Raw genomic sequence first — 27338 nt, 5'->3', positions numbered from 1 at the left:
CCTTAGGAAGCTTCTTCACTCTTCCTTCCTTGGCCCCCAAAATATCTCCCCTCACCTCTCCCAGGTCCCTCCCCACAAAGCTTCCTCTCAGCCAGGTCTGTGGGCAGGTCACAGAGAACACGGATGAAAGTGTCAGTTGAATTTAAGAAAGAAGAGGACTCCACTGGCACAGCAAACTTCAGGGCTGATTTTCTCACCCATGGGGAAACTGAGGCCTGGACTGGGGAAGACCGTTGCTCCAGTGAGTTTGTGGTAGAGACGGGACCTCACTGGGGCTCCTGCCTCTGGTCCACCAGCCTTGACAGTTGTGAGAACTGGCCTGAGGGGTGTCCTGATTCAGCCCCCTCCACAGAACAAGTGCCTCATCAAACTTGCTGAGTACCTGTGGCAGGTGCCCAACCACCTGCCAGTCTGCCCACACCAGCCGGCCCCTCTTAGCAGTCAGCTGTTGGAGATAAACCTTCTTAGAGGCCGGCCTTCTTAGGGGGCTGGATTCAGAGGGCCGGGGGACTAGACACAGTGTGCCTCTGAGGATGCTGGGAAACTCTTTAGTGTGGGTCAGTGCTTCTCAAACTTTACTGCACACAAACCACCTAGGGATCATTTTCCAGAGCAGATTTGGTTCAGTAAAACTAGACTGGGGCCCAGGACGCTGCAGTTCTAACAAACTCCACACTGATGCTGCTACACTCTGAGTAGCAAGTGCCTGTCCACTACTTCTCACACTCACTGCACGTGGAATCACCTCAGAAGTTCAGACCAATACTGATACCTGGCCCCACCCCAGAGATTCTGATTTAACTAGTTTGGGGTGTGGCCTGGCCATCTGGATTTCCTAAAGCTCCCCAGATGATTCTAACAGGTAGCAAGGTTTGAGAACCCGGGCCTGGATCACTGTACATTACTCCTGCCCTCTGGCGCATCTCTGCTCAGGGAGAGCCCTACAACTTAAAGAGCAAGGGATTCGTTGACACGGTGAGGACGGCTGAGGAGCTGGGAGGCTACATCCACTCCATCAGCCTCGGGAGAGGGCACCCCAAGGATTGAATGGTGGGCACAGCTGCTGATGGACAGGGGTGCTGACACCCTGAGCCCAGCAGTGGGGAGGGATGGAGAGCCCCGGAGCCCTTCCAGGCAGAGGGGTGACCAGGAGAGCTGAAGCAGCTGGATGGCCCCGCAGAGCCCCATCTTTGGCTCCGTCCTTGACCCTGACTCTGATAGAGAAATAACCCCCTTCCCCTCTTCAACCCAGCCTGCCTCTCTCCCTGTATCTGTGCGCTGGTCCCCAGCCACCCAGGACCTGAGTAATTGATGTGTGTGCTGCCCCCTCCCGCGGACTGCGAGCTCTCTTGGTGGGCAGGGACCGTGTCTGATTCATCTCTGCCTCCGGCCCCGGACCCTTGGCTCTGGGGGCGGGAAAGGTGTGCGGAATTGAGTGCGATCCTCGGGGTGCACTGTGCCTCCGGGCCGCTCTGCTGCAAGTTCCCGGCACACAGCAAAGCCTGCACATCGTGGTAGTAATTGTGGAGGTAAATCTTGGCTGGTCTACTCGCAAACACTTGGTGAGGCATTCCATAAATCTGTCAGCAGCAACATTAAAATTTGATGGCAGGCGGCGCGGGTCGGCACTGGCACTGCGACTTCCCAGCAAGGTATGACACCGTCACCTCCCTCTCATTAGTCAGCGGCAGGACGCTCAGGCCTCCGTGCCGAGCCAGGCCCAGCCCCGGGGGGAGGCGATTCTTCAGAGGAGGACCCCTGGCTGCTCTGAGGGACAGGCCAAGGTCTCGGCCACAGGAAAGTAACTCAGCTTTGGGCCGATATGAGCTGAGAGAAGGCATCCCAGGAGGCTCCGGGAATGTGCCGGGAGGTGAGAGGGCCTCTGAGTTGCAGGGGGCTGGGGCCATTTTTTGAGTCTGGGAGCTGGTAACAGGGGCTGGGGACTTGTTCAGCTTTATAGGCGGCCTGGTGGAAATTGTCTATTTGCCCACAAAAAGACCTCAAAGAACCCTTTCAAAGGGCATGGGGTTGGACTCATCGTTTAAGCAAGCAGAGGGGCGATTGAACAGGAGTCTGGGAGAAAAAGTGTTCCTTAGTGCAGAGAGATTGGAAACCAATCTTGTCTACTTCCCACCTGCCATGGTTCACTTGGGGAAACTGAGGCTAAGTGAACCTCCAAGGCATATATCCAAGGTCGCACAGTGGTAGAGGCAGGACAAGATTGGGACCCTGACTCCTAGTTCAAGGCTTCCCCTACAGTCAGGAATTTGGAGCACTTGTTGAAATATGAGAAAATCATCTGGAAATACAATTTTCATTAAAAACAAGTCCCAGTGCATCCATTTTTTCAACTGTCACACAGAGCATGTGTTATGTTGCAAGACCTGGGTTAAGCATCAAATAGCCCCTCACGTCTGTAGAGCACGTTTTGATTCACAGAAGACCGTGAAATGGGTTGATACAATTTAGTCCTGTGAATGCTGCAGTGCCACACTGCAAATGACCTCAGGTTCAGAGAAGTAAAGTGACTTCTCCAAGGCCACTCAGCTGAGTGGCCGAGGGGTTTTGACAGGGACTGACCGGCTGCAAGCCCATGGTCTTCCCCTGAGCCTCAGTCATCAACACAGATTGGCAGCCACGGCTGCTCTCACTATCTGTGCAGAAAATCAGTGCCCACCTTTTTACCATAATTTACAAAAGTCATAATGTGGTTCAGAGCTGTCCAAGAGTTTCAGGGTTTATCGGTCAATGTGCCTCATCGGCAGTTGCCTTGAGGGAGCTGAAAGAGATAAGAGGCCTCTGTGGCTCATTCCACACCAGGACACATTGTGTCCTTCGGAACTGCCTCCTCGCCCCCAGGCTCCCTTCCATGGGAACAGTGGCAGTGCACTTTGATCTTCAGAATGCAGCCGGGGCTGGTGGGAGGTGCACAGGAACAGATTTCAGTAACCCACTAAATGATGCTGCTTCAATGTCCTTCAAAGCCCAGATCACAGTCACTTCTTACAAGAAGCCTTCCTGGATACCCCAGCCGGAATAAATGATAACTTCTGCTCTGCTTCTAAGTCCTCCTCACCACTTGCTGGTGCCTAAATGCCTAGTTCTGGATCTAAGGAAGCCTCTTAGATGCAGGGTGTGCCCTGAATACGGGGCCTGTGCACCATCCCGAGTTGGGGGAAGGGGGCCTAGCAGAGAGCTCTGAATAGAGCTACTGTGAATGCTGAATTGAATGGATAAACAGAAATCTTGTGAATTTATTAGACATCCATCACAAGTGTGTGAGCTGGATTTTCTCTGGAATGCAATTCAGTGTTATTCCCGCAGAATTCTGTAGAACCTGGAGTCTGGAAGTTTAGGCTTGGAATGGGGGCTTTTGGCCACCTCCTGCTCACTCAAAGAAAGTCTTCGGGTTTCCAGACCCAGCATCTTCTGATGGCCAAATGAGTACTCAGGAAAAAACCTGCCCAGTTTTCCAACCCAGCTTTGGCCCCTTGGAATGCAGTCTGGTCCTGGTTTCTGAGCTGTAACTATCAGTGGTTTTTGCTCTTTTGTTTTTTTTAAACTTCTTTGTTCTTTTGGAGTGAGCCAACCTTGGTGCTGTCATTATGTGGCAGTGAGGCCAAGAGAGGCCTGATGGGGGTCCTGGCCCTTCAGGATGGCACCCATCCAGTGTCCCTTTCCACCTGCGGGACCTGTCCCCTGGCCCCTGGAGCAGACACAGCCCACCTCTCTTTTCGGTGTGTTTTGTTGCCTTTGTCTGTCTTTCTGTCTCATGCTTCATGCCTCTGTCAAAGAGCAAGGACCAGTGTTTCACTAATGCTTTGTAGCATAATTTCACGATCTGTTTCTGTCTGACGTTGAAAGCACCTGGCTCAAGGAACAGCTGTCGGACACACGCAGTGCTCACTCAGCCAGCATTTGTACTATGGGTGGAGCCAGGCACTGGGGGCCAGCCGGGGCCACTGGGATCTGTCAGTCACACATGATCAGTCCTGGCTCCTGCCCTCAAGGAGGAGCCACAGACTCACCAACAGGGGAAGCAAGATAGGGTCACAGCCACCCTGAGTCTGGGCAGGAAGTGCTCTGGGCCATAGCCAGGGTTGGGGGCTCACGGGAAAGTGAGGATGATCAATCCAGAAAGGCCTCCTGGAGGAGGTGGTATTTGAGCTGGGTTTTGACAAGGTGGGGGATTGGACATGAGGAGGGAGAGGAAGGTGGCATTTCAGATGAAGAGCAATGGGGCAGTGGGAGATATGGCTGGGAAGCTCATTGGGACAGACCCTGCAGGGCCTTGAATGTCACTATGAGGCTTCTGGGCATTACCTTGCAGGCTTGGTCCTCACACATGTGTTGCCTGTGGGCACTCCCAGGTAAGGGCACGCTAGAAACCGGGAACTCCCCAGTTCCGCACACATACTCACAAATCAGATGTTATCTTGTACCCTAGTGAGACATTATGTTGTCTTGTGCATTGTTTGCTTAAATGAGATCATTGAGACAGAATTTTGGAATAATACCACACCAAGAGAACAGCTTAAAATTGAACCAGAAGTGCTCAGTGTGAGTCATAGCATAGCCATGGGTCTCACACTGAAATACCTACAGGGGCCAGGCACGTCGCAGAAAGAGGGGAAATCAGCATCGGGAACAAGACAATTGTATATTGCTTGTTCTGTAGCTGATGACACACTTGCCCCTTTAAAACACTAGGCAGCCAGGGAAGAAATGCACAGTGTGGGGAATAAACAAACAAAAACCAAACAACACTGAGCAGACCAGCAATATGTTTCTGTTGGCCCCGCGTGGCTGGGGGGCCCCAATCTTGCCTCTGATGGGTGGCCAGCAGGTGGGGTCTGTGCACATCCTGTGGTCTGTGTTGGAGGTGCTGTTATGTGACTGTGGCCTTGTTTCCCCTAAGTTCCCTGAAGGGTCCCTGCATTCGGGGCTTTGTAGTTGCAGACAACAGGAAGTGGGCTGAAGGCACAACAGCCTTCTCTCTACTGGGGACTAAGTCAAGGCTCAGAATGGTCGCTCCACTGCCTCATGGTGGAAGAGCCGGGACTCAACCCCGGTCTTCAGCTCCGCCTCGCTGTGCCCCTGCCAGCACCACCATCTAACTGCAAAGTCCACGGCTCTCCAGAGAAGCAGAAATGAGACATTCTGCATTCTCCCCCTCACTCTCACCCTCTCCCTTGGTTTTTCTCCTCTCTCTGTTTTTCTGAAGGGCTTCATGGCTGGCCTAGCTGGTGGGAGAAGAGGTTTTTCCCAGGAACAGATCGATGCTCTGTGTGCTGGGCTGTCCGGGCTGACAGGGCTGACCTTTACTGAGTTTGCTTGGGTTTTCCTTTCTCCGTTGGGAGCCCAGGAAAGTCTTGCTCTGGAGAGAAGACAGTTGAGAAACCTTGGCCTTCAAGGGGACCAGATTGGGGGTGGGTTCAGGGAAGATAGGAAAGGGGGGATCTGAGCCATGAAAGCCCTTTGAGGTCAGTTATTTCAATCTCTCCCGTACATACCGCCTTTACAGATGAGAAAACTGAGTCTTGGTGAGAAGAAAAGACTTGATCAAGGTCACTCAGAGAGGCTTGATGGAGCTCCAGAATCCTGCATGTGTGTGCATGTGCATATGGATATCTGTGAATACGGGTGTTATATATGTTGTATGTACACACGTATATGTGTATGTATATATCCAGTGTATGTATACATGTATATTATAATAACGTATGTAGTATATTATATAATGTGATTATATAAATAATATGTAATATATTTGAAAGGCTGGCTGTGCCTGTGTTGGGTACTCTGGTCAGGATCACTCTGGCCATAGACAGTGTTGTATATGCCCAGGTACCCGCTGACCCCTGAGCCATGGCGCATTATGCAGTTCTACAAAACCACGGGGAAGGACTGCAGAAGTCTCATGGTCCTTTTCAAATCATTCCTTCTTCCTCCTCTTCCTCTGCAGAGATTTTCTCTCAAAGCCCAGTTTGAATCCTTCAGAAATAGAACTTGGCTGTGAAGTCACTTTGAAAGACTTTCTTTATGTTAATTACAGCTGGCCAAGATCTTGAGCAGAGGTGGGAGCCCACCATCTGCAGATGGGGTCAGCCCCCAGCGCGCTCTGCAAATCCCCATCATCTGGCAGGTGTCGTTTTGGGTTAATTAAGAGCTACAGTGAGTCCTTTACCTGTCACTTCTGAGAATTTTCGTGAGAGTGAGAATTTTTGACTTTCTTGCCATCTCTGAGCTTTTAGCAAAGGGAAAACCGAAAATATCTCTGATTCTGACGATTTTCCTGGCCCTGGAATCTCCAGGACAGCTGCATTCAGTGCCTTTTCTTGTGGCCCCCTTTAAACTTTTAATTTCAATCACTCCTTTCTAGTTACCTAGTTACTGTTTTTTACAATAGTTATTGTTTTTTTTACAGCCAGCTCTTCTATGTTTGAAAGATGGTGCTGTTTTGGGAAAATCCACCATTTATCCTAAATTTCTTAAGCTTCTGCTTTCTTTTTGAGCCTTTGAGGAGAGAACATCTATTCCTCAGCTTGATTCTCTTCAATAGCTTTGGAAGGGCTTTCCATTTGCCACGCCCTGGCACATCCCATTGGTGAGGTTAACCCTAACCCTAGCCCTGCCGCCTTCTGATGACGTGTTTCCGGTCCAGTGATGTGCTGCCAGTTGCATCACTTCCGTCTGATGCAATCTTAATTTCCGGTTGCACCAGCCACCATTCCGCACCCCCACCCCCAACCCCACTACCGCTGTGACCATGAATGAATGAACCAGATAAGAGGGAAACATCAAAAGACGAAAATAATACACACACACTTATATTTGGTTCAGGAATTACACAGTTTATAGAGGGATCAGGGTTACAGGTTCTTAGTAAGGTATCCTGACCCAATAAAGCGAGGAAAATAACTGTATTCTCCCTTTTCATTAGGAGTAAACTCTGCTCAATCAGTTGGGGTGTAATTATTTGTGAATTGGATCTCTGGATTCCAGCGTTTGCTGGATTCTGATTTTCCCTCCCAATCAATTTCCACTGTTACCTGACCAGTGGAATACTGACTAATAAAAGACTTAATAGGCGTTTCAGTGAAGGCCGCAGGAGGTTCTGCAGAGACTGGAGTATTTTTCTGCAGAATCATCGGAGGTGGATGTTTGCACCCAAAGCCTCCCATGTTAGGATGAGGCTGAAAATTGCCATCAGTGTCAGGAATTTTCGCCCAAATAGGGCCCTGGAGATAGATGTCTTTATCCATACATACCTGACCAGGCTGTACACCCATATATAAGGGCACTTGCTTTTGTGGTTTATTGCTGGGGTTGTTTTGACTCAATGGAGTTTTTCTGCCAGAAGTAGCTGCATAGATATTTGTTGTTTCAGTCTCATCTTCTTTGGTGAAATGTGGGTAGGTGCTTTGTTGGTGGTCTGCATTATCAAGGTGTTATTTACACCACCTTCCCTGCATTGTCGTTCCAGTTGCTCATGCAGTTTGGTCGGGGCCTTCAAAAGCTCTTTGCGGGCCTCCCTGGTGGCGCAGTGAGAGTGAGAGTCCGCCTGCCGATGCAGGGGACACGGGTTCGTGCCCCGGTCCGGGAAGATCCCACATGCCGTGGAGGGGCTGGGCCCATGAGCCATGGCCGCTGAGCCTGCGCGTTCGGAGCCTGCGTGTCCGGAGCCTGTGTTCCGCAATGGGAGAGGCCACAACAGTGAGAGGCCTGCGTACCGCAAAAAAAAAAAAAAAGCTCTTTGCATTTGCCAACCAATTCTCCACTGCTTGGTCCTCTGCAGACATGTTAGGTTGATTGTTTTCTTTATTGGTTGAGAACCTCTGCATGCATTGCCATGGGCCCGGCTCATAGTTGGTGTATTTTTGCCCATAGTTACTCTTCTTAATTTTTGTGGTTTGAATTGTGCCATCTGCTGAAGTTTGGTAGAACCCATATAGGTACTGGTCGACAAGGGGTTTGGAGAGATGAGTCACTCTTTGATTATGCACAAGGCAAGAGTGAAAAGGGAGGTCTTCAAAGGCATATTGAAAACTGAAATTATTGCCAGTGCGAAGCATCTGACTGGAAAAGTATTCTAGGCAATAAAAAGCTAAGCGTGGAGTAGGGGTTGTGTTCCCTTTGCTCTTCATATGCACAGTGCAGTACTGAGGCAACATAAAAACATCACCGGGAAAAGTGGGCAAGCACCCCTCGGCGGCACTTACAATCACATATGGCAGGTGGTCTGTGTCATCTGCAAAAATCTGGATGGTTGACGTTAGGTTATTGGCAATTGTCTTTGTGCCTGCTGCCTCCATGACCTCCTTAACTTGTATGTTGAAAATTTTGATTCTACAAGCCTTTGGTCGGATGCCCCAGTAGTTGTTGATGAGCCGCTGACAGTCTCGGGGACTCCAGTGGCACTGGAATCTGTTGAAGTCGAGGTAGGCCCAAGGGTGCTGTAACCCAAGTAGGCGGACATGTCGGAGGCATGGCCTTTCATCTGCTTGTAGAGATTGTCGTCGTAGGAGGGGAGCACCCAAGTTCTGGTGGAACGAGTGGTGACGAGATTCCCTTGCCATTGAGAATCACATGCCAGTTTCCTGAGGACCCTCCAATGCCTCTGTTGCCGCCGCCTGCGTCTGAAACTTCTGCGTCTCGTGTAGCCATCTCCAAATTACTGCTTCCTGCGCTTCTTGCGGTAGCCACTCCAGAGGATCCGTGGGGGGCCAAAGGGGTACGTTCTCCTCCTCGTCCTCCCGCGGGGAGACTGGGCTCTCCAGGGCTGGTGTCTGCGACCTTGGGACATTTAGCGGCTGCGGTGGGGGGGGTGGGGGGCGTGTCTGTGAGGCCCATAGGTGTCGGCACTTCTTGGCCTGGAAGACACCTCGGGCAAGGTTTCCACCAAAGGAGGTATCTCCTGGGAGAGTCTATCAGCTCTTGGTCTGCTGAATTAAAAGTGAGATCAGGGTTCTTTCCCTCCTCGATTATTTTGTCATAGGTCATGGACCCGCATGGCTGCATCCACCTTGTTGACCCGAGGGCCCTTAGCAAGGCCGTTAAAAGGGCCAAGGTACTTATAGGCAGGGAGGACAAGACCCATTGCAGAGTGTTTAGGTCGTCCTTCAGATCCAGACAAAGCTGGAAGCCACGGCTGCTGCTGGTTTGGTTTAGGGACAGCGCGTCCAGGTTTTGAGTTGCACCAAGTAGCCGCTGCCTGCTCGTACCACTCTTCAGAGGCACCTAGAAAGCCAGCCATATCTATGTTTTACTCATTTATTGTTCCAAGTCACCATCACCAGGCAAATCAAACTCAGTGGGGTCGAAAGGATGACATTCATAACAGTCAAAACTGTGATGAGCCACGCGCATGTGATATTCCCGCGTATGCTTATTAGATTGATCCAAAGCCACCGGCTTCGCCAACCCCTTATGTTCCTCGCACAACAGGACAGCTCTATCATGGCTAAACTTGTGCTCTGGACACACCTTTATTTCAGCCAGACCAGTGGTGTCGAGTGCACACAGTGAACAGGTCAAGAGACTCCTCTTGTGTGTTTTCCCTTGCCTCCTGGGGGGCCCTTATATCCCCGTGTCAGCTGCTGATTCAGCAGATGCGGCAGGGGACGAGGGAGGAGCTGGGGGAACTTGGGCACTTTCCAGCTGACATGGGGAGCTTTGCGCTGCTCACCAAGGCAATGGAAATCCCCTCGCTACCGAAACTACAACTGGTCTATTCATAGCGGTCTCAGGTAAGTGGGGTTTGTTAGTGCCTGTAGGAACCTCGAACACCGGTTCAACTGGTATAGCATTGTCATGGCCCCATTGGAAAAATTCTCTTATCTCCCATTTATTTATTTCCCCAAATCATGCCTGAGTTTTACTGTGAACCTAAAAAGGAACATTCTTTCCTCCAAAGGTTCCTTATGTTCCAAGGTGGTGCTGTCCCCATCAACCACAGTACACTTATATATATTACTGGTAATAAGTACAGGCGTTGGTTCAATTTGCACAAAACCTTTACATTTTTGATCAACCTGGCACGGCCGACCCACCCAAAATGGCTTTAGCAGACTCTACAATTTTACTAGTCGTCTTTCCTAGCTCCCACCAAATCACCATCTTATCTACCCAGTCATTGAAAGGAAAGTTCTCATTAGTCCAGTTAACACAGCCACAAAATGGCACAGCATGGGCAGTAGCCTCCATGATGCTTGTCTTGCTGGTGGTCGCAGGTCTGTAGAACCAGATGGCGTTGCACTTGTTGAACTCCCACTGGGCCCAGCGAACTAGGATGTTTGCTGCCAAGACGGGGTCGTACCGATTCACCTGGAAAAGTTGGAACACCTTGTTCCTTGTGATGTCCCCGACTGGAAGCTTGCCTAGCAGGTAGTCTTCGGCCGACTTCGTCAGGAGCATTTCGGCTCGCGCGTTCTCCAGTGCTGCTCTGTTGAGCTCGGTTGAAAGCTGCTGCGAAAGGATTCTTTGTCTTCCAGCAGCCATTGTCTCTCAGAAGTTATTCCGTTTTCGACTAGCCAGTCCACAACCTCGCTGTATTTGTGAGTGGTCCTGTTAAGAATAACAGGTACCTTGTTACTAGGGCCACAGGGCTCTCTGGCTGCAGATCTTTCTTCCACTGAGCGATCAAAGCTAGGAGGCGCTCTGTATGGAGGGTGGCTGGAGAAACGGCTGGAATGTTAGTCCATGCCCAGTGAGCCTCCGGATGCTGCTTAGTGAGGAGATAAAAAACAGTGTAGCTGGCATCAACAGATTTAGTCAGCCCGCCTTGTTTTGTTATAGTCACAGTTACCCAGTCCTCGATGTTCGGGGTTATACCCTCCAAGACGTCACGCTTGATCACTTCCTTAATGTGCTTGATATGGCGGCCAAGCACAAAGGACTTAAGGACTGTCCCCTGCTCTAACAGACAATGCAGATGAAAGTACTCACTGCCCTCTCCTAGTTAACAGAAGGAAGGATGTCAGTGCTAATCTTAGAGCTCTGTGTTCATGGGGAATGACTTGGTCAGATCCCCGGATAACTGGGTTCTCATGGTCAAAGGACCCTCTTCTCCGGCAAAAGAGAACTTTCCTTCTCTGGGGTGAAGATAATGTTCTATATCTTCATAGAGGTTTCGGCTACACAGGTGTATACGTTTGTCAAAACGCAGCAATAGTACATTTAAGATCTGTGCATTTCATTATGTGTACACTTTACGTCAAAAAAAAACTTTTAAACAAATAATGAATTTCAGTTAATGATACGCAGGCTGAAATACTTAGGGGAAAATGTATTGATGTTTCCAATTTACTTGGAAATACATAAAAGATAAGATGAATGAAAGGCTGGAGGGAGAGATAGATGATAAGCAAGTATAAGAAAATATTGATGGCGGAGTTAGGTAGTGGGTACACAGGTGTTCACTGTAAAATTCTTTCAGCTTTGCTGTGTGTTTGAAAATTCTCAGACATACCAGAGGTGGGGAGGGTGGTGAGGGGAGGACTTTCTCTCCCACCCCGGCCCAGCCCAGTGATGTCTTCCTTGGGATGGTGGAAGCCCGGGGACTTGGGAATAGGCCGGTGTTCTGGTCCTGCCCTGGCCCTGCCTGGTGTGTGACTTGGGGGAGGGGAGGTTGAAGGAACTTATCTCTCAAGCTTGTCCAGTCCAAATAATCTGGGACTATGAGTCCCAGCAGAGGTTGGCGAGGTTTAATGTAAGGTAAGTTTGTGGTGGGGGGAACGGGCCTATCTTACTTCCCATTAATTCTGGGAAGAAGTGAGTTGCTTGGAGTTGGGTAGGAATGAGGGGAGTGATTGCTAGTCCCTCGGATACCTAGTGAGAAGCCAAGTCCCTCGGCCCCAAGCCCCTGAGTTCTCTGCTCTAAAATCTTGGATGGGGTTATCATGAGATGGAGTGCCACGCCCTCTAGATGCTTCCTCACTGCACTCAGACGGGGTGTTGGAGGGGGGACGGTTAACTTTCGCATGCTCACGCCTGTGGCTCAGGCTTCCTGACATCACGGGATTCGTGGGCCCTGTGATCCACACTGTTCTTGGACCACAGTCTTTCACCTCAACCCCACTGGCTGCCCAAACGTGGCACGCAGCTGCTTCCTTCGATTTCCACGTGGGGAGAAAACACCAGCCCAGTCGTATCGGCATTTGAGTGTGTAGCAGGCTTTACGTCCCAATGTGGGTGACTTAAAATGGGAATTAGACACCCACTTCTTGAATGCTCTTCACTCCCCCCACCCCACGGGGCACAGACGTCTCCTTTTGTCTCCCGCTTTCTCCTTCTGGATAGCAGAACCTCCCTCAGTTCAGGTCGTTCAGTCCTCCACACACCGCACGTGAGCTGTCACTATCCCCACCCCTGAACCCAGCTCTGGGCCTCCTTTTGCATATCCAAGAACTCAGCAATAAAAATAAATAAAGCTCTAAAATTCCTTTTAGGGACTGATTCAGTCTTCCCTCACTCCCCAGCTTCCCCAGTCTCCTTGGCACAGGAGAAGTTAGTTTTGTTCTTCCAATAATATTATCTCGTTTACCTGTCACCAATCCTATGATGTAGGTGTTTTATTAGGCCCATATTCAAGATGACAAGACTCTGCCCAGAGAGGTTCCATTACTTTCCCAAGGCCACACAGCCAATAAGTGGCAGGCTGACTACAGACCATGGGGGCAGGCTCCCTCTCAGCACTGCCACGGGAAGCCCACACCCACCCTGTGGGCAGGCTCCTCCCTGCCCCCTCCCCACTTTCTGGTGGCCCAGCACAGTGTGGGGGCCTAGCTCACGGTGCCAGTTCCAGGCCTGGTCGCAGAAGGTCCAGTCTTGCTTTCTCCTCAGGACTGCTCGCTCCTGGGGGGCTGAAGATAGAGAAGATCATGACCCATGTTTCGTGTTGAGAGTTCTTGGGGCTTCTGTCGGAGCACCTCCAGACACGGTCTCTGAGGAGGGTCCATGTGCTGTGTGCTTCCCAGTTGGAGGTCTCACTGCCTACTGGGCATGAGCAGCTGGGCATGAGCTGGCACCGCAGTCAGGCCTCACAGAAGCTTTTCTTTTAATGCATAAAGAAAAGGTTTCCCAGTTTAAAGGGTTGGCATTTTTGAAAGATGCCCAAAGCACGGATCAGTTAGTGGAATGAGGCAAGGGTCCCGTGGTGCTGGGCAATCATAAGAGAAGCGTCTATTGTGCAAGCTCTGTCTTGGGCCATCTGGCCTCACCTCTGGGTGACCCAACAATGAGCCAGAAGTGTGGCTTTCATGTGATGCCTGAGAATCTCATTCCTGTGCTGGAGGAGCATCGCTTCGTGCCTGTGGTTGTTGCAGCTGTGTTGTCCCTCGGGCTCCCATTCCCTCTCGCTTGGATTGTGACCACAGCCTCCCAGCTGGTCTCCCTGACCATGGGCTCACCTCCTGCAGCCCGTCCTCCAGGTCCTGGTCCTCCTGAGTCTGAAGGCTTCCCGGGTCCCAGCCCTGAAGGGAGAAATGCATAACGTTTCTGCTCCGCCCCACTCTGCTCCGTGGCTTGCCTCTGCTGGGGCCTCATGAAGACCTGGCTGTGCGGGGGTCACACTCTGTCCATCCCACCCCAGACCTTTGCTTGTGCCCGGAATGCCCTGTCTGCCTCTGCATATCAAACTCCTACCCATCCTGGCTCACATGCTCCCCTCCACCCAGAAGGCATCCCCAGTGCTTTCCCCAGACCTTGTCTTGGCTGGACCAGGCTCTCTTTTCTAAGCTGCAGTCCTAAGATTTGAAGGAAAGAAGGTGAATGTGCCTCAGGTGTCGTGATGGTGGCGAATTCAAGCAGGGGAGATGCAGCAGGAGATTGGAGCCTCCAGACCCAAAGAAACTCATCATGAGGTGGGGCCCACAGAGCCTCAAGGAGAGGCCTCCCTCCCTGCTGAGAGCTCTGTGGCCCCTGAGAAGCGAAATTCAGGCTCAGCAGATAGGAAGGGCCTTTAGACATCACTTGGTCTGATCTGCCCCTTTACAAATGGAAGACAGAGGCCCAGGGTGGGAAGGCAGTGTCACAGTGTCACATGGGCAGAGGGCCCTGGGCTGGGAGACAGGAGGCTGGACTTGGAGTTGCCTCCTGGCCTGGGCAAGTCCCCCCCACCTTCCTGAGCCTCCATTTCCTCATATATAAAATGCAGACAGTTGCATCCATCTCGTGAGCTTCACAGGACTGTCAGGAGTGTTAAGTGAGATTCTAGATGCCAAGGAGGCCTTGGTGACCGATGTCAGGTCATTGTCATGTGGCTGACATTTGCTGAGCAGTCACTGCGTGCCAGACACTGTGTATCATTCATTCAGTCGTTACAGTGACCACGTGCAGTGGGATCTATTAATTGTCCTGACTCTACTGAGGAGGAAACAGGCGCAGAGAGGTTGAGTAACCTGCTGGTGGTCACAGAGCTAGGAAGAGGCAGACGCAGGATCTGGACCCAGGCAGTCTGGCTCCAGAGCCCTTGCTCTGAAGGGTTCAGTGGCAGCATGTGGGCTTGAATCTGGGTGGTCTCCTGCTTCCCAGCCATCTTTGTGGCCGAGCTAGTCTGGGTCCAGAGACAGGCAGCTTTCTTGGCAATTGAGGACCTTGTCTCCCCACATCTCATGGGTGAGGACTCCCTAAACCCAGCCAGCTGCCTGTGTGGCACTTCAGATAATGACACCATCCCGGAGTCCCCAGCATGTGGCTGGACCAGCCCTGAGGTCAGCCTCATGCCCCCGAGACCGTCAAGCTCCCCTTACCCAGAGGGCACACTCTCACAGGGCATCTCATAGGACAGGGGCCCCGCCGAAGGTACCACCATGCCAGTGCTCTAAACACACCAGGCAGGGTGGGTCCCTGGGGGTTCATTTCTTCCACCAGGAGCAGGATGGCGTGGTGGATGGAACCTGGGCAATGGATCGGATAAACTGGTTTGAATCCGGGCACACAGCAGGTGCACAATACACTCCTGGCTATCGGTACTAATAATGGAAGTAGTGAGAGCCGTCATCTGTGAAAGAACGGGAGGAGTTCCCATTCTTTCATTCATTTAACAAATAGTTTTCAGGGCCTGGTAGACATTGAGATAGAGGCATGAACTCCCTGCCCCCATGGAGCTTACATCCTAGTGGAGGAAGCAGAATTAACAAGGAAGATAAGCACAATAAGTTAGATATGTGAGATTGTGATCAGTTCTATGGAGAAAAGCAGGGAAAGTGGAAGGAGTTTCCATTGGAAATGCGATGGTTTGGAGGTGACATTGGAGCAAAGCCTGGAAGGAGGTGAGGGAGAGAGCCATGTGGACAAGAGCGTCGTGTTACAGGTAGAGGCAGCAAGCTACCGGTGGTTCATGGAGCACCGACTGTCTGCTGTGGACGGGGTGTTACACTGGGGGTGGGTGGCACGTGGGTGCTGAGAAGAATCAGACACTGACCTGCAGACAGACGCTCCCATGTCACAGGAGACCCCTGTGCAGGTCAGGGCGAATCTGGCGCTGTGGGGCACAGTGGGAGACAGGGTGCGCCCCAGGAGGGGCAGGAGAGGGGCTTCCCAGAGGAAGAGGTATCTGAGTGGGATTCTAGAAAGTCAGGCAGGTGGCGACAGGGTCGAGGATGGTGGGCAACACTGACAGGTACATCCTCTCGAGGAGTTGGAGCTGTTTATGGCCCTTTGCCAATTTGGGGACAGAGTTGGGGGAGGGTGCGGGATGGACAACAAGGATACAATTGATTAATTAACTCCAGCTGAACAGGCCCGAGACTTGCACTTTTGAGGGCTGGAGATCAAGGAGGCTTCCTGGAAGAGGTGGCCTTGGAGCTGGGCCTGGCAGACAGGCGCGATGCTGCTAGATGGAGATTCAGAGACGGCCTTTACTGGTGTAGTCCGATGCCCCGGGCCAGGCGCAGTGCTGTCAGGAAGCGCCTCTGATGGGGCAGCTCCGTGGGTGTCCAGAGCCCTGGGGAGAGGGTGGCTGTCCCCCTTCTCCAGGCGGCTTGTGGCTCTACTCCCCCACCCGACCCCCCAGGAGGAGGAGGAGGTGCCGTGGCACTGATGGAAATGCAGAGGCTGGGCTGCTGCGGCCCAGCACTGTCACCATGCTCTCCCTTGCACGCTGGAACCTGACACCCTGACCACTGAGGCATAAAAAACAGAGAATTGGAAGGCTCAGCCTGTCAGGCTGGGAGTGGCCCCCAGAGAGGCCAGAGGAGGAGCGCATGTGTGCGCGCGTGCGTGTGTGTGTGTGTGTGCACGCGCATGCCCTGCCTGCAGTTGCCTGTGGAAGTGGGGAGGAGGCTGGCTGGGCCCAGGGGCTGGGAGTGGCTGGCCCTCAAGCCTGCTTTATTGTTCCTGCTGCACCTGGTGGAGCCCTGGGGCCCCTACACTTGGGGCGAGGCCCCCAGAGAAAAAGCAGTGCTCCAGGTCCTGACTTCTGGCTGGCTGTCCTTCTAGAGGCTCCTGCCCTTTGGCATCCCTAACAAGAATCCATGGAAGCATGGATGGTGCCAAGGGTGGTCTCATGGGGCTGTGTGACTCCTGTCACCACTGCCAGGGTGGGGCCCACATGCTCTGTAACCAGTAGCCTACAAAGCCACTCAACAGCCAGCTACCTATACAACTGCTGCCAGGCACTGGGGCTCCCACACCCCAGGAGCTGCAGCCACAGGGAGGAGACAGGAGGGGCCTGTCCTGCTACAGAGTCAGGGCAGCAAGGTTTGAGGGCAGGGATTTTTGAGCTCCTCTCCTGACACTGGCTAGTGGTAAAGAGGCTCTCCTGTGGCTGGAAGTGAGGGCACAAGGAAGTGCCAGATGCAAGCATCATGGCTCCACAAACAGCTGGGCAAGAGTGAACCATCCTCAATTACCACTCTGCCCGCCCACACCCACTGCTCTCTCTACCTGGCGCAGCTTGCAGCTCTTGGTCCTTTCCCCATGCCCAGAAGGCCCCACCCAGTCGCTCTTCTGTGCTCCCCCAGCCCTTCAGCTTGTCCCTTCATCTCAGCAAAGTGCCGGGGGCCTGAGTTTATGTCTCATCTTCCCCATTGGACTGAGGCCTGGGGAGCAGTTACCTCTGGATTCATAGCACAGAGGTCTAGACTAGAGTTGGGGTCATCTTTGGCTTCCCAGTCCAGAGCCACTCAGGAAACACATGGGAAGTGGCACTGCATCCATACTGGGGTCCTGGAGTGGCCTCTGTGAGTGCTGAGAACCAAGTCCCAAGCCCCAGACTGCTTGGTTCTCAGCAGTTGTATAGGTAGCTGGCTGTTGAGTGGCTTTGTAGGCTACTGCTGAGAACCAAGCAGTCTGGGCCTTTGGACTTGGGTTGGGTGAATCCAGGCTGTTTTGTGAGAGACCCTGGGCATCAGTCTTCCCATCTGTAAAATGGGCCAATAACCCCAGGGAACACCTGGCACATGGTAATCCAATGGTACACATGTGAGAGGTTGGTATTCAATCCCACTAATAAGAAAAAGGTTATAGGGGAAAATGTAGACAATGCCAGTGACAGCTGTCCACTTGATAAGGGGGTGGACCGGACTCGCCTTTATTGGTTACACAAAGTACCCACGGTTTATGAAAGAGACAAATGCCATTGGCATTTTCCGAACCTGACTTGACATTTGGTTCCTGTTTCTCTCTCCACCCACCACATGCAGGGAGTGAGTTTTCCGGGAGCCCCTACAGCCACCCTCAATATCCCTCGTACAACGACTCCTGGAGGTTCCCCAACCCAGGGCTGCTCGGTGAGTACTGGCGGAGGCCCTGCGGGGCCCCTGGGCCATCAACTGCCCCATTGGGCCCCCTCATTGGGCCAGGGTCCCTCAATATCCTCAGGTCCGGTCACTGAGGTGGGGTGGGTAGCTCTCCCCAGATACTTGCAACGTGGGAGTTGTGATGGGGCTTCAGGACAGTAAACACCACTCCAGCCCTGCTTGTGCCCTCAGCCCTCCCCCAGATGTTTTAGTGGATAAGGGAAAATGGCACAGAAGGGGAACAGAATTTAAAAGGCCATTGAGGGAGAAAGAGAAAGGTAGGAAAAGTGCCTGCCCAAGAGTAACATATTTCTTAAGAATCATTGAATATTTTGGTGAGAAATCTCTTAAGAGCAGCCAGGAGACCAACTTGGATTGATTGGTAGTGGCTATCTGTCTTGGTAAGGACTCTGAGGCATGGATATTGATTAGTGATGTCTGCCATGGACACCACTAGAGCCAGCTCCATTAGAAATGGGTTGCCCTGTGGCTGAAGGCCTGCCAAGTCATGCCGTTCCGAGTTCAGCTGGTGCCCAGACTCTGCCCAGGCCTCAGACTTCAGATGGTCCATGGCTGGGGCCAGCCTGATCTGTGTACATCATCAGAGATATTTGGGCCACCCCAAAGACCAAGCAGGGCTAACTCAGCCCTCAAAAGGCCAAGGAGAGCCCTTTGTTTTGTTGCAATGAACTTACATGAGACCAGCTGGTGAGTGCCAGCTGGAGCTGAAGATTCTGGAGCATGAAGCAGGGCCTCAGGGCTCACAGATGTCACACACCCTGGGGGCAGAGCCAGTGAATCAGCCTGTAGGCAGCAACACTGATCTCTCCCCAGCAGTCAGCTGAGGAATTTCCACTAAGGTCAGGCATGGAAGGGCCTCTGAGACCATCCAGGTTTATCTGTACAGCTTAATAAGGCCTGCTTAATTAAGAACCTGTTACTTCCCTGGATCCTGAATTATTTCAGGACTGAGAAACATAGACTTTATCAAAAAAGCAAGAACCTGGTGTCTTCAAACTCAAGTTGCTAGGCATGGGTCTGCGAAGGAGGCCATGAAGTCACAGCCTTGGCCCCTTCCCCATCCTGCTTTGGTGATTAGGACAGACAATGACATAAACACCATCCCTTCCTGGCTGCAATCCTTCCATGAGTTTGAGCCTTGGGCCACCCAAAGCATTTTGGTGTAGCTTGCAAAACTTGAGGTGAAATAAGGAACAATGCCAACTAGCACTCCAGGCCCTGTGCCTGAATATTTCGTTTTATAGCAGACTGGGTTCTTGCCATCTGTGGCCTCCTGGAGGGGCTGAATCTGTGGACTGATTGCTCAGACTTCTTTTTTGGTTTTGGTAAAAATTACTTCTAAGTATGAGGTGAGGTCTCCACTTACTTAATGCTTTTCCTTAAACAACCCCCCTGAGAGGCCCTGGGTTCTGAGTTGGCCCAGTTGTCAGTTTCAGGAGGCAAACGCTGACCCGGAACCAGAGTCTTTCGGCAGGGGTTGGGGTGGAGGGATGGGTCAGGAGGCCTGAGCCTGGGAGCCGCTCCCTGCAAATCGGCCTCATACAGAGAGCCCTGGTCGCAGCACTGCTGTGAGACCCACAGGGGATGTGGCACAGAGGAGACCTGGGCCAGGCTGCAGGAGGGGTTCCTTGTGATGGGGATATGACCCCAAGGAGGCCATGTTGACCTAGGGCCTCCACATATGGCCGTGTACTGCCCAAGGGAACAAGTGGGGGCTGAAATCGAGCCCATGCATGGCACAAAGCCCTAAGCCCTGGCACGGGAGTATGGCTGCTTTTTCTAATTTTTATGAGGTAGCTGATAGGCTTATTTGCCTGGGAGTTCAAGAATCAGAGAAGTGAGAAGGGAGCTGCTCAGGCAAGCATAGCAAAGGGATGGAGTAGGAGGTAGGGCCACAGGTGGGGGACCTTGAATGCCACACTGAGAAGTCTGCACCTGATTCTGTGGGCAGCTAGGACCCCAAGGGGATGTCAAGGGGAAGGTGGGACTAGACCACATCCGAGGCCTTTGCTGCTCAAGCTGGAGTGAAATCCAGTTCATATCCCCAATTATATGCGTGGACTATGTGTCTGGTGTGGAAAAGTTGTGGACAATGTCCCAGGGAGCTCACAGGCTGGGGGTGAGAGAGCCTCAGGTAAGTGTATCTGTGCTGGGATGTGCTCAGTGACTTGAGGGGGGCCAGAACCAGTGTGGAGAAGAGGAAAAAGAACCAAAACTCTGTTCATCTGAATGAGCACTTGCTAATTATGCAGGCACTGGGCAAAACCCCTCATGTGGGTTACCTCATTTTATCCTTTCAACAGTCCTAGGGGGCACAAGGTATCAATATTATTTTTACAGATGACGAGAGTGAGGCTCAGAAAGGTTAATTAACTTACTTGAGGTCACACAGCATGCAGGGAGCAGAATGAGAATTCAAACTCCCATCACCCTGACTCTAGAGCCTGTATTCATAATCAGTGTGTGATGTGGTACTCTTACTCTTCCTGACCAATTCAGTCTGAACAGTACTACAGCCAGGAAAAGAGGCTCATCTCTCCATAGTAACAAGCCTGGGAGTCCCAAATACTCAGACCTTGTATGCCATGAGAACAGTGCTGATCTATTTTTGAAAGCCAGGTTATTTTATTTATCTGTCAGGCTTTCAGTTGCAAACAACAGATTCCACTCTGGCTGGTTTAAGCAGAAAGTGAATTTATTAAGGAATATTGGGGGCTCCCAGAATCTCCAGGAGGACCAAAGAGACAGGCATGGGACACACAGCCAGGAACAACACCAGGGCTGCTCTAGCATATACACCTCCACTGTTGGTACCTGCAAGCAGCCCGCTCTGTGCTACTGCTTCAGCTGGGGTGCTTGAGAGCTCTGCCCTGCCTCTGTACCCACCTCCAGCAGGTAAAGTCTGTCAGCCCACTTCCTCAAGCTGCTCCCCTCCCAACTGAGGTCAAACTCAAGAGATTCTAATTGGCAGGGCCCAGGTGACGCCCTGTGCCCTAGCAGCAAAGGCAACTGGGAGAATGAGTTCTGACTTCTAACTCAAAGAGGCAGGCCTCATACCACAGAAAACTCTGCAAACGCAAGAAAAGTTTCAACAATGTTGGGCTGTTACAAACATAAGAAATGGCCCCTGCCCTGCCCAAGTCTGTAACCTAGGGAATCACGGTCAGGTCATCAACCAATCCGGGCCTCAGTGGCCTCAGGTGTAAAATGAGGATAGTGGCCACTGGCAGCTTCATTCAAGCGGGAGCTGAACACGATGCTCTCTTGAGGCCCGGAATGCAGTGATCCCACTTTCCTGAAGATGAGTGAGATGCCAGGCTTGCTCTGCCACAGTCTTGCAAATAAGTTCCAGGCCCGCTCCCATCTACCAGCCTGCCCTTTCCCTAGTGTCTTCAGGGCTTTAGCTGAAAGAATCCCACTGGGCTGGAGAAGTAGAGTATTTCTGCTACTTGGGGAGGGTGCCAGTGGGGAAACCTGCTCTGAGGTGCCTCTGTGCTCTGCTAGATCAGTGGGAGCTGTGGAAACAGGTGGGACCCTCACACACCCCGCCCACACCTGGATGAGCAATGCCACCTAAGGAAGCTGCAGGAGAGCCTCCCTTCCCGCTGAGCCTCCTCCCCAGGAGCTGCCTGCCGTCTGCCCACGCCCGGCCCAGCCAGGGCAGCCGGGATCCAGCATCCCATTGGGGCCCCGGGCAGGCGGGGCGGCGGGCTGGCGGCAGGAAGAAAGGCTGCTGCGGTCAATTAGGATTAGAACCAGAGCGCCTGTGGCCACTGTAAAGGGATTAGAGAGTGAGTAGGAGCCCGGAATGACTGTGTCAAGAAGTAAATTGATGATAATGTGAATTAGAGAGGAAAAATGACAGAAGAAAGGACAAGCTTATTCTAGATGGAGGTCTAATGGGCACCAGGAAGACAGAGCGCTTTGTGAGGTGATGTTTTCATTTCTCACGGTAAATGCAAGCGTTTTTGATTTTTGCCATGGGACCCTCACACTGGGGTCGCTGGACAGCCTGGCCGAGAGATTAGGCTTTGAGAGGGAAGCGAGTCGGAGCCCAGGGTGAGAGCTGGCCCCTGGGAAACTCTGAGGCCCGAGCTAGGATTTCCTGTCCCTCAATTGCAGGGGCAGCCCCTGTGGTTTTCCTGCTCCTGTGCCATGCCCGGGCCCACGGGGCTGGCGCGTGCGCGCGCACACACACACACACCTGGGCCCTGAAGGCAGGATGCAGGGCTGGCGCTGCAGATACTCTGTGGGCGACTGGCCCCCTCCCTCAGGAGAGACAGCAGAGGAGGCTGCCAGGTGTCTGAGTCAGGGCTCCAACCAGGGAGGTGACAGAAGGCAGCAGAAAATTCCATCTCTGGGAATACTTCAGCATGGCACTGGTGTCCATACCTTCCGGAACAGCACAGCAAGGCACTGCCTGCTCCCCCATCGTCACTGCTGCTTGAGCCATTACTGCCTTCCTGGGGGCTGGGGAGGGAGAATTATACCCACTAAATGGGGCTGGGTTTGGAGGGGCGGTGGCACATGCTAATCCTGCCCTCTTGATTACCTCCTAGCAGCGTGACCTTGGGCAAGCTACTTATTCTCTCTGTGCATCAGTTTCCTCATCTGCTAAATGGAGGCAATACTAGTGCCTACCTGATAGAATTGTTGTGGAAATTAAAAGTTAAAGCACATAAAGGGCTTAGAAAAGTGTCCATTTCCAGAGCACCTTCACATCCTTACCTCATGGTGCCCTCGTATAGCCCCACTGTGACCCCCCCCTTTTAGAGGTGAGAAAACTGAGGCTCAGGGGAGTGAAGCCACTTGTCCAAGTTCACTCAGCCAGGAGTGATAGAGCCTGACTGGCAATCTTCAGGCCTTGGTGCCCAGTTATGGCATCTGGGAGAATTGCCAAGATTGGTTTGGATTTGGGTGAGATTTCAGAATAAGTATGAGTCACCTCCCCTGGGGAATTAAGAAGCTTACTATTCCTGCCCCAGCAGACATGTGGTCTACAGTGGCTGACAGGACCCCAGCTGCTATCCACTTGGATAAACACAGCCCTCTGACATAGCTGTACAGGCTGTGAACTGTGTCATGGCAGAAAGAGTCCTGAACTAGGGGCCGAGAACCAGAATTCCACGCCAGGCTCTGGCCCTGAGAGGCTCTGTGGCTTTGGGCACATGAGTGGTCTGTTGAGCCTCAGTTCTGCTACCCCCAGCCCCACCTGTAAAAGGAAGAGACGGACTAGTGTCTCTAACTTCTGTGGTTCTGAGAATCTGCTCATCCCCTTGAGTCCCCCAGACCCTTTTGTCCCTGGAGAGGAGTTTGAACACAGAGCAGGGCTCCTGCAGGCCTCATCCAAAGCATGCAGTTAAAGAGAGCAGCCCTGTGACAGTGGGAAGAACCCAGCATTGGTACAAAATGCCCCACACTGGCTCTGTCTGGAGGTCACAGGAAGCAGGGCTGCCCCCTGCCCTTCGCCCACGTACTCACATATCCAAATCTTCATGTCCTCCAAGTTCAACCCACCCTGCTTCCTCCAGGAAGCCTGACCCTGCCAGAATCATCTTGCATTCCCAGAGCTCTTTTCTCAGAGCTCTGATCCCCTTCCTGACTCTGAACATTGGCCTGCATTTGTTCATTATTGCCCAGTGCTGCACGCAATAGGGTTGGAAAATAAATGAATGAATGGGCAGGGTCTTTACTATTGTTGGTTCACTCAGTGCTGTTGCTCATTTTCTCAGCAAACCTAGCCGAGCACGTGCCATGTGCCAGGCTCCAGGCTGGGGGCTGGCGACGGACACCGAGCAGAGCAGAACCCAGCCCCTGCCTGTGTGAGGCTGTCTGTGCAGGCGAGGGGGAAGAAGCACAGAAAGAGATGATCAGAGCCCGTGGTCCAGCCTGCAGCACGGCGTGGGCTCAGGACAGGGGGCATCCCAGAGGAGGAGACAGGGGCTCTCTGACTTGAAGGAGGCGGCACTATTCAGCAGACAGGAAAGGGGGTGGAGGTGCAGCCAACGTGTTCCGGGCAGGAGGCAGAGCGTGGAAAAGGCGCGGAGGCTAGCTCCACCTGCCCCGTAGGATTAAATCAGACAGCGTGTGTAAAGGACATGGCAGGGTGGGGCAGGAAGTGCTCAGCCTGTGGTAGCTGCCATTAGGCCTCTGGTATATTTGAGATGGCTGCAGAGTGTGATTTTGCAGTAGCGGGGTGCCTGGGAGTGAGCCGGAGGGGTGGTGGTCCTAGAGGGAAATCCAGAGGTCGGCAGGGCTAGGTCACAAAGCTTCCACAGGTCAGACTACGAAGTGATGACTTTTCATCATCTTGCTCAGAAACTGGCAAACTTTTTCTGTAAAGGGCCTGATAGTACATACTTTAGGCTTTGCAGGCCGTGTGGTCGCTATTGTAGTACTCAGCTCTGCAGTTAGCAGCATGAAAGCAGTCACAGATGATATAGAAAACGAACGGGCAAGGTTGGGTCCCAGTCAAACATTAATTACTGAAACAGGCAGCGGCGCGGGGGCAGGAGGGAGGGTGCGGGGCGGGTGGATTTGGCCCTGGTCTGCCCACCCCAGCTCTAGCTGGTGAGGAGGCCCTGAAACCTGTGACCAGGCAGCGACCCTGATCAGGGACTGAGATCTTGGTGAGAGAGGACAGTGGCCTGGGCTGGGGGAGGGGGAGGAAGGGACAGAGGCAGGGGACACTGGTGGAAAGGGGACCCCCGGTGCGGAGCTGGGGGCACGAGGTCTCCCTCCAACCTCCGTGGCCTCTTCTGTCTCTTCCAGGCTCCCCGTACTATTACAGCGCCGCTGCCCGAGGAGCTGCCCCGCCCGCAGCTGCCACGGCCTACGACCGTCACTGACCCCAGGAGCCAGGCAGGCGCCAAGCACTTATGACACATATCACTGAAGGCCATAGCCTCCCAGCCCCCTCCGAACACAGCCAGAGGGGCCCAATGAGACCGTCCCCCAGCACCCCCCCCACTCGCCTGAAACTCCCTCCCCCTTTTCCTGCCAGGGACTCTGGGCTTCTATGGTAGGGGCTGTTGGACTTCTAGACACCCGTCCATTTCTAAGAGTCAGTTGATGAGCTTCTCCCGATGTGACTGGGTCTCCACAAACCAACAGACTGTTCTGCAGACAACTGCAGGTCCCAGCCCAGCCTGCCAGCCCCCTAGCTGTCTGACCACCCACCCGTCTTCCTCCCCCAGGCCTGGGAAGGAGAGTTTTTGCTTTTGTTGTTTCAACAGCACCCGTGTAAATACCTTACTGCTTTTTTGTGGGCCCGAGGGTCCAACTGAGCAGACTGCCCAGCCATTATGCATCCAGCACACCCGCCGTGTCACAGGATGAGTTAGACCTGTGCACAGAGCATCCCCTCTGCTCTGGGTGCCCCCTGAAGGTGTGTTTGGAGATGCCCTTGAGACTAAGGATACCCACCCCCAGGCCCCAGCTCCCTGTTCATTGCTACTTCTTTAATATCTGGACTAAGAGTCTCATTGTGTTGGCTTTGCTCTAAGCAACCCCCACCCCAAGACCCCTCCCTGGCTTCCTGCCCCCATTTCCCTGGGCCCAGTGCAGTGCAAGCAGCTCTTTTCCGTATCAAAGGACTCAAAAAGAACTGTCTAGGAGATTCCTCAGCTACTGTTTTAAAGTAAGATGTCGTTCAAGGTACTGATTGCATTGTGGACTTGGAATGTTAGGGCTGGACGGGACCCAGGAGATGATGGTCCAAGGCGGGCCTGAGGCTCTCCAGACCCCCAGCCCCTGGAACCACTGAACTGAACTGGGATGTGTTTTCTGAGGTGTGCCCAGGCTCAAATCACATTGGACACCTACCATGGACACTTCTCCCACCCTCCAGGATGCCAGTGAGTGGATTCTGGGCAAGCCTGTCCCTGCCACATAGACGATTAACAAAAAGGACTTTGCCTGGACCAAGGACCACAAACACCTACAGCAGTCAGCCAGAACTTCCTGACCAGCCCCTCCCCGGCCTCATGGAGCCTAGTATGCAGCTAGGAACAGAGGTGCTCTGGTGGGGGCGGGTGCCTGACTTGCATAGTGGGTATCTACCTGTTGATGCAAGGGGCTGTGATGGTCAGGGCCATGGCCAAGGGCCTCGGGAGCCTGGAATGGGAGCTGGGATAACTCACTGTGGGCTGGAGTGGTCAGAAAAAGCCACCTGGGAGGATCTGGGGGACAAAGGAAAGCTTCCTGGAGAGGAACAGGACAGGCAGTGAGGAACTGGTGTGTGAACTGGGAATGGTTTTGAAATGGAGGTACCAGGGCCACCATCTCTTTGCCTGGGGCCTCAACTCCTTGCACAGTATCTCTTGCCAGCTCAGAACAGACAGGTAGAGGCCCCATCCAAACATGGAGTGAATTACCACAATGACAGTGGACTTTGCCCTCTCCTGTGACAGTGTGCCTGATGTCTGCATGTCACCAAGCTGGCAGAGAGCTGGGGCAGAGAGAGCCCACACTTGAGGTTATCAGGCCTAAGAGGTCTTGTCCTGGCTGCATCTCTCTGCCTGCCTTGCTGTGCGTCCTCAGGCAAGACCGTTCACCTCTCTGAGCCTCAGCTGCCTTGGTGGAGCAGGGTCCCCTGCAGAACTACCCGACAGCTCTCTCCTTCCCTTCCTCTCTCCTGGGGCTCTGAGGCTGTGACACGGGCCTCTGGGCAAGCCCTCCACGTCCGAGTAGGCATAGTGGGGCACCAGAGTCCTGCTAATGTTCGGACCAAGTGAAAAACAAAGAGCACCTAGGGGGATGAAACTCAGCTTTGAGGAAGACCTAAGTCAGCTCCCCTTAGGGGAAACTGAGGCCCAGCTTGGGGAAGCCCAGGACCGTGCAGGGAGACAGAGCGGACCTCCTCTTGCCACCATCAAGTATCCCCCTACCCCACAATGCCCCTACAAGGTGGTGGGATAGAAGAAGAACCCGAGGCTTAGCAAGGTGGGGTCCCCAGGCAGTGACTGGTGGAGGTGAGGCTGGGACTCGGCCCCCTGACCCCTGGCATGTAGCGATGCTCTCATCCCTGGGGCGGGAAGTCGACAGTGAGGGCAGCAGGAGATGGTTCTGGGCCACATCCTGGAGCTGCTAGAACTGCCGAGGAAGCCCAGTCACTCAGGGCAGCAGTGGAGCCAGTGAGCTCACTGCAGGCACACCCACCGCCCTGGAACCTGCTGTGCCAAGAAAGGAGGCAGCTGGGGCTAGAGCTCGTCTCCAGGAGCCCAGATGAACCAGCTCCAGCCTCCACCTGCCGGGCAAGGTAGGAGCAGATATGTTACCTGGACCCTCCCACCTTCCCTCCCTTCCAGAGAAAGTGGTGGAGTCTGGGGTCTGCAGCATCGGCCTCTTGGCCTCTGGCACCCACATCCTTGGATCCTGATGCTCCTATGGTCTCAGGCTGTTGGGAGGAGGTCAGCCTTCCCTGAACCGGCTACCTAAGGCGCACACTGTCCTTCCTTGGCAAAGCCCACCTGGCCCCAAGTGCACCACTCTCCCCATCCTGTTCCTCCTCCTGACCTGTGATGAGCTCCCTCCATGCCTTTTCTCTCTCCCCTGAGGCTCTGCAGGTCCTCAGAT

General features: G+C 53.1%; 1 protein-coding gene across 8 annotated transcripts in view; it reads left to right on the top strand.

Annotated features, from left to right (window-relative positions):
• The window catches only part of PAX5 (paired box 5), a gene marked incomplete at both ends in the record, with an annotated part of 186611 nt that extends 162001 nt beyond the window's left edge, over positions 1–24610 (top strand). For 5 of the 8 annotated variants that reach the window (XM_079705810.1, XM_079705807.1, XM_079705806.1 and 2 more), the window contains 2 exons: positions 17646–17732; positions 24534–24610. In XM_079705810.1, the coding sequence (XP_079561936.1) occupies positions 17646–17732; positions 24534–24610 (164 nt within the window). The remainder of the gene's footprint in view (positions 1–17645; positions 17733–24533) is intronic. The other 3 variants (XM_079705809.1, XM_079705808.1, XM_079705805.1) reach the window with 1 other exon arrangement.
• Positions 24611–27338: the final 2728 nt, after the last annotated feature.

The sequence above is a fragment of the Hyperoodon ampullatus genome, assembly GCF_949752795.1.
Source record: "Hyperoodon ampullatus genome assembly, chromosome: 6".
In the NCBI taxonomy this organism is placed as follows: domain Eukaryota; kingdom Metazoa; phylum Chordata; class Mammalia; order Artiodactyla; family Ziphiidae; genus Hyperoodon; species Hyperoodon ampullatus.
This window is presented reverse-complemented; position numbering and strand designations above follow the sequence as displayed.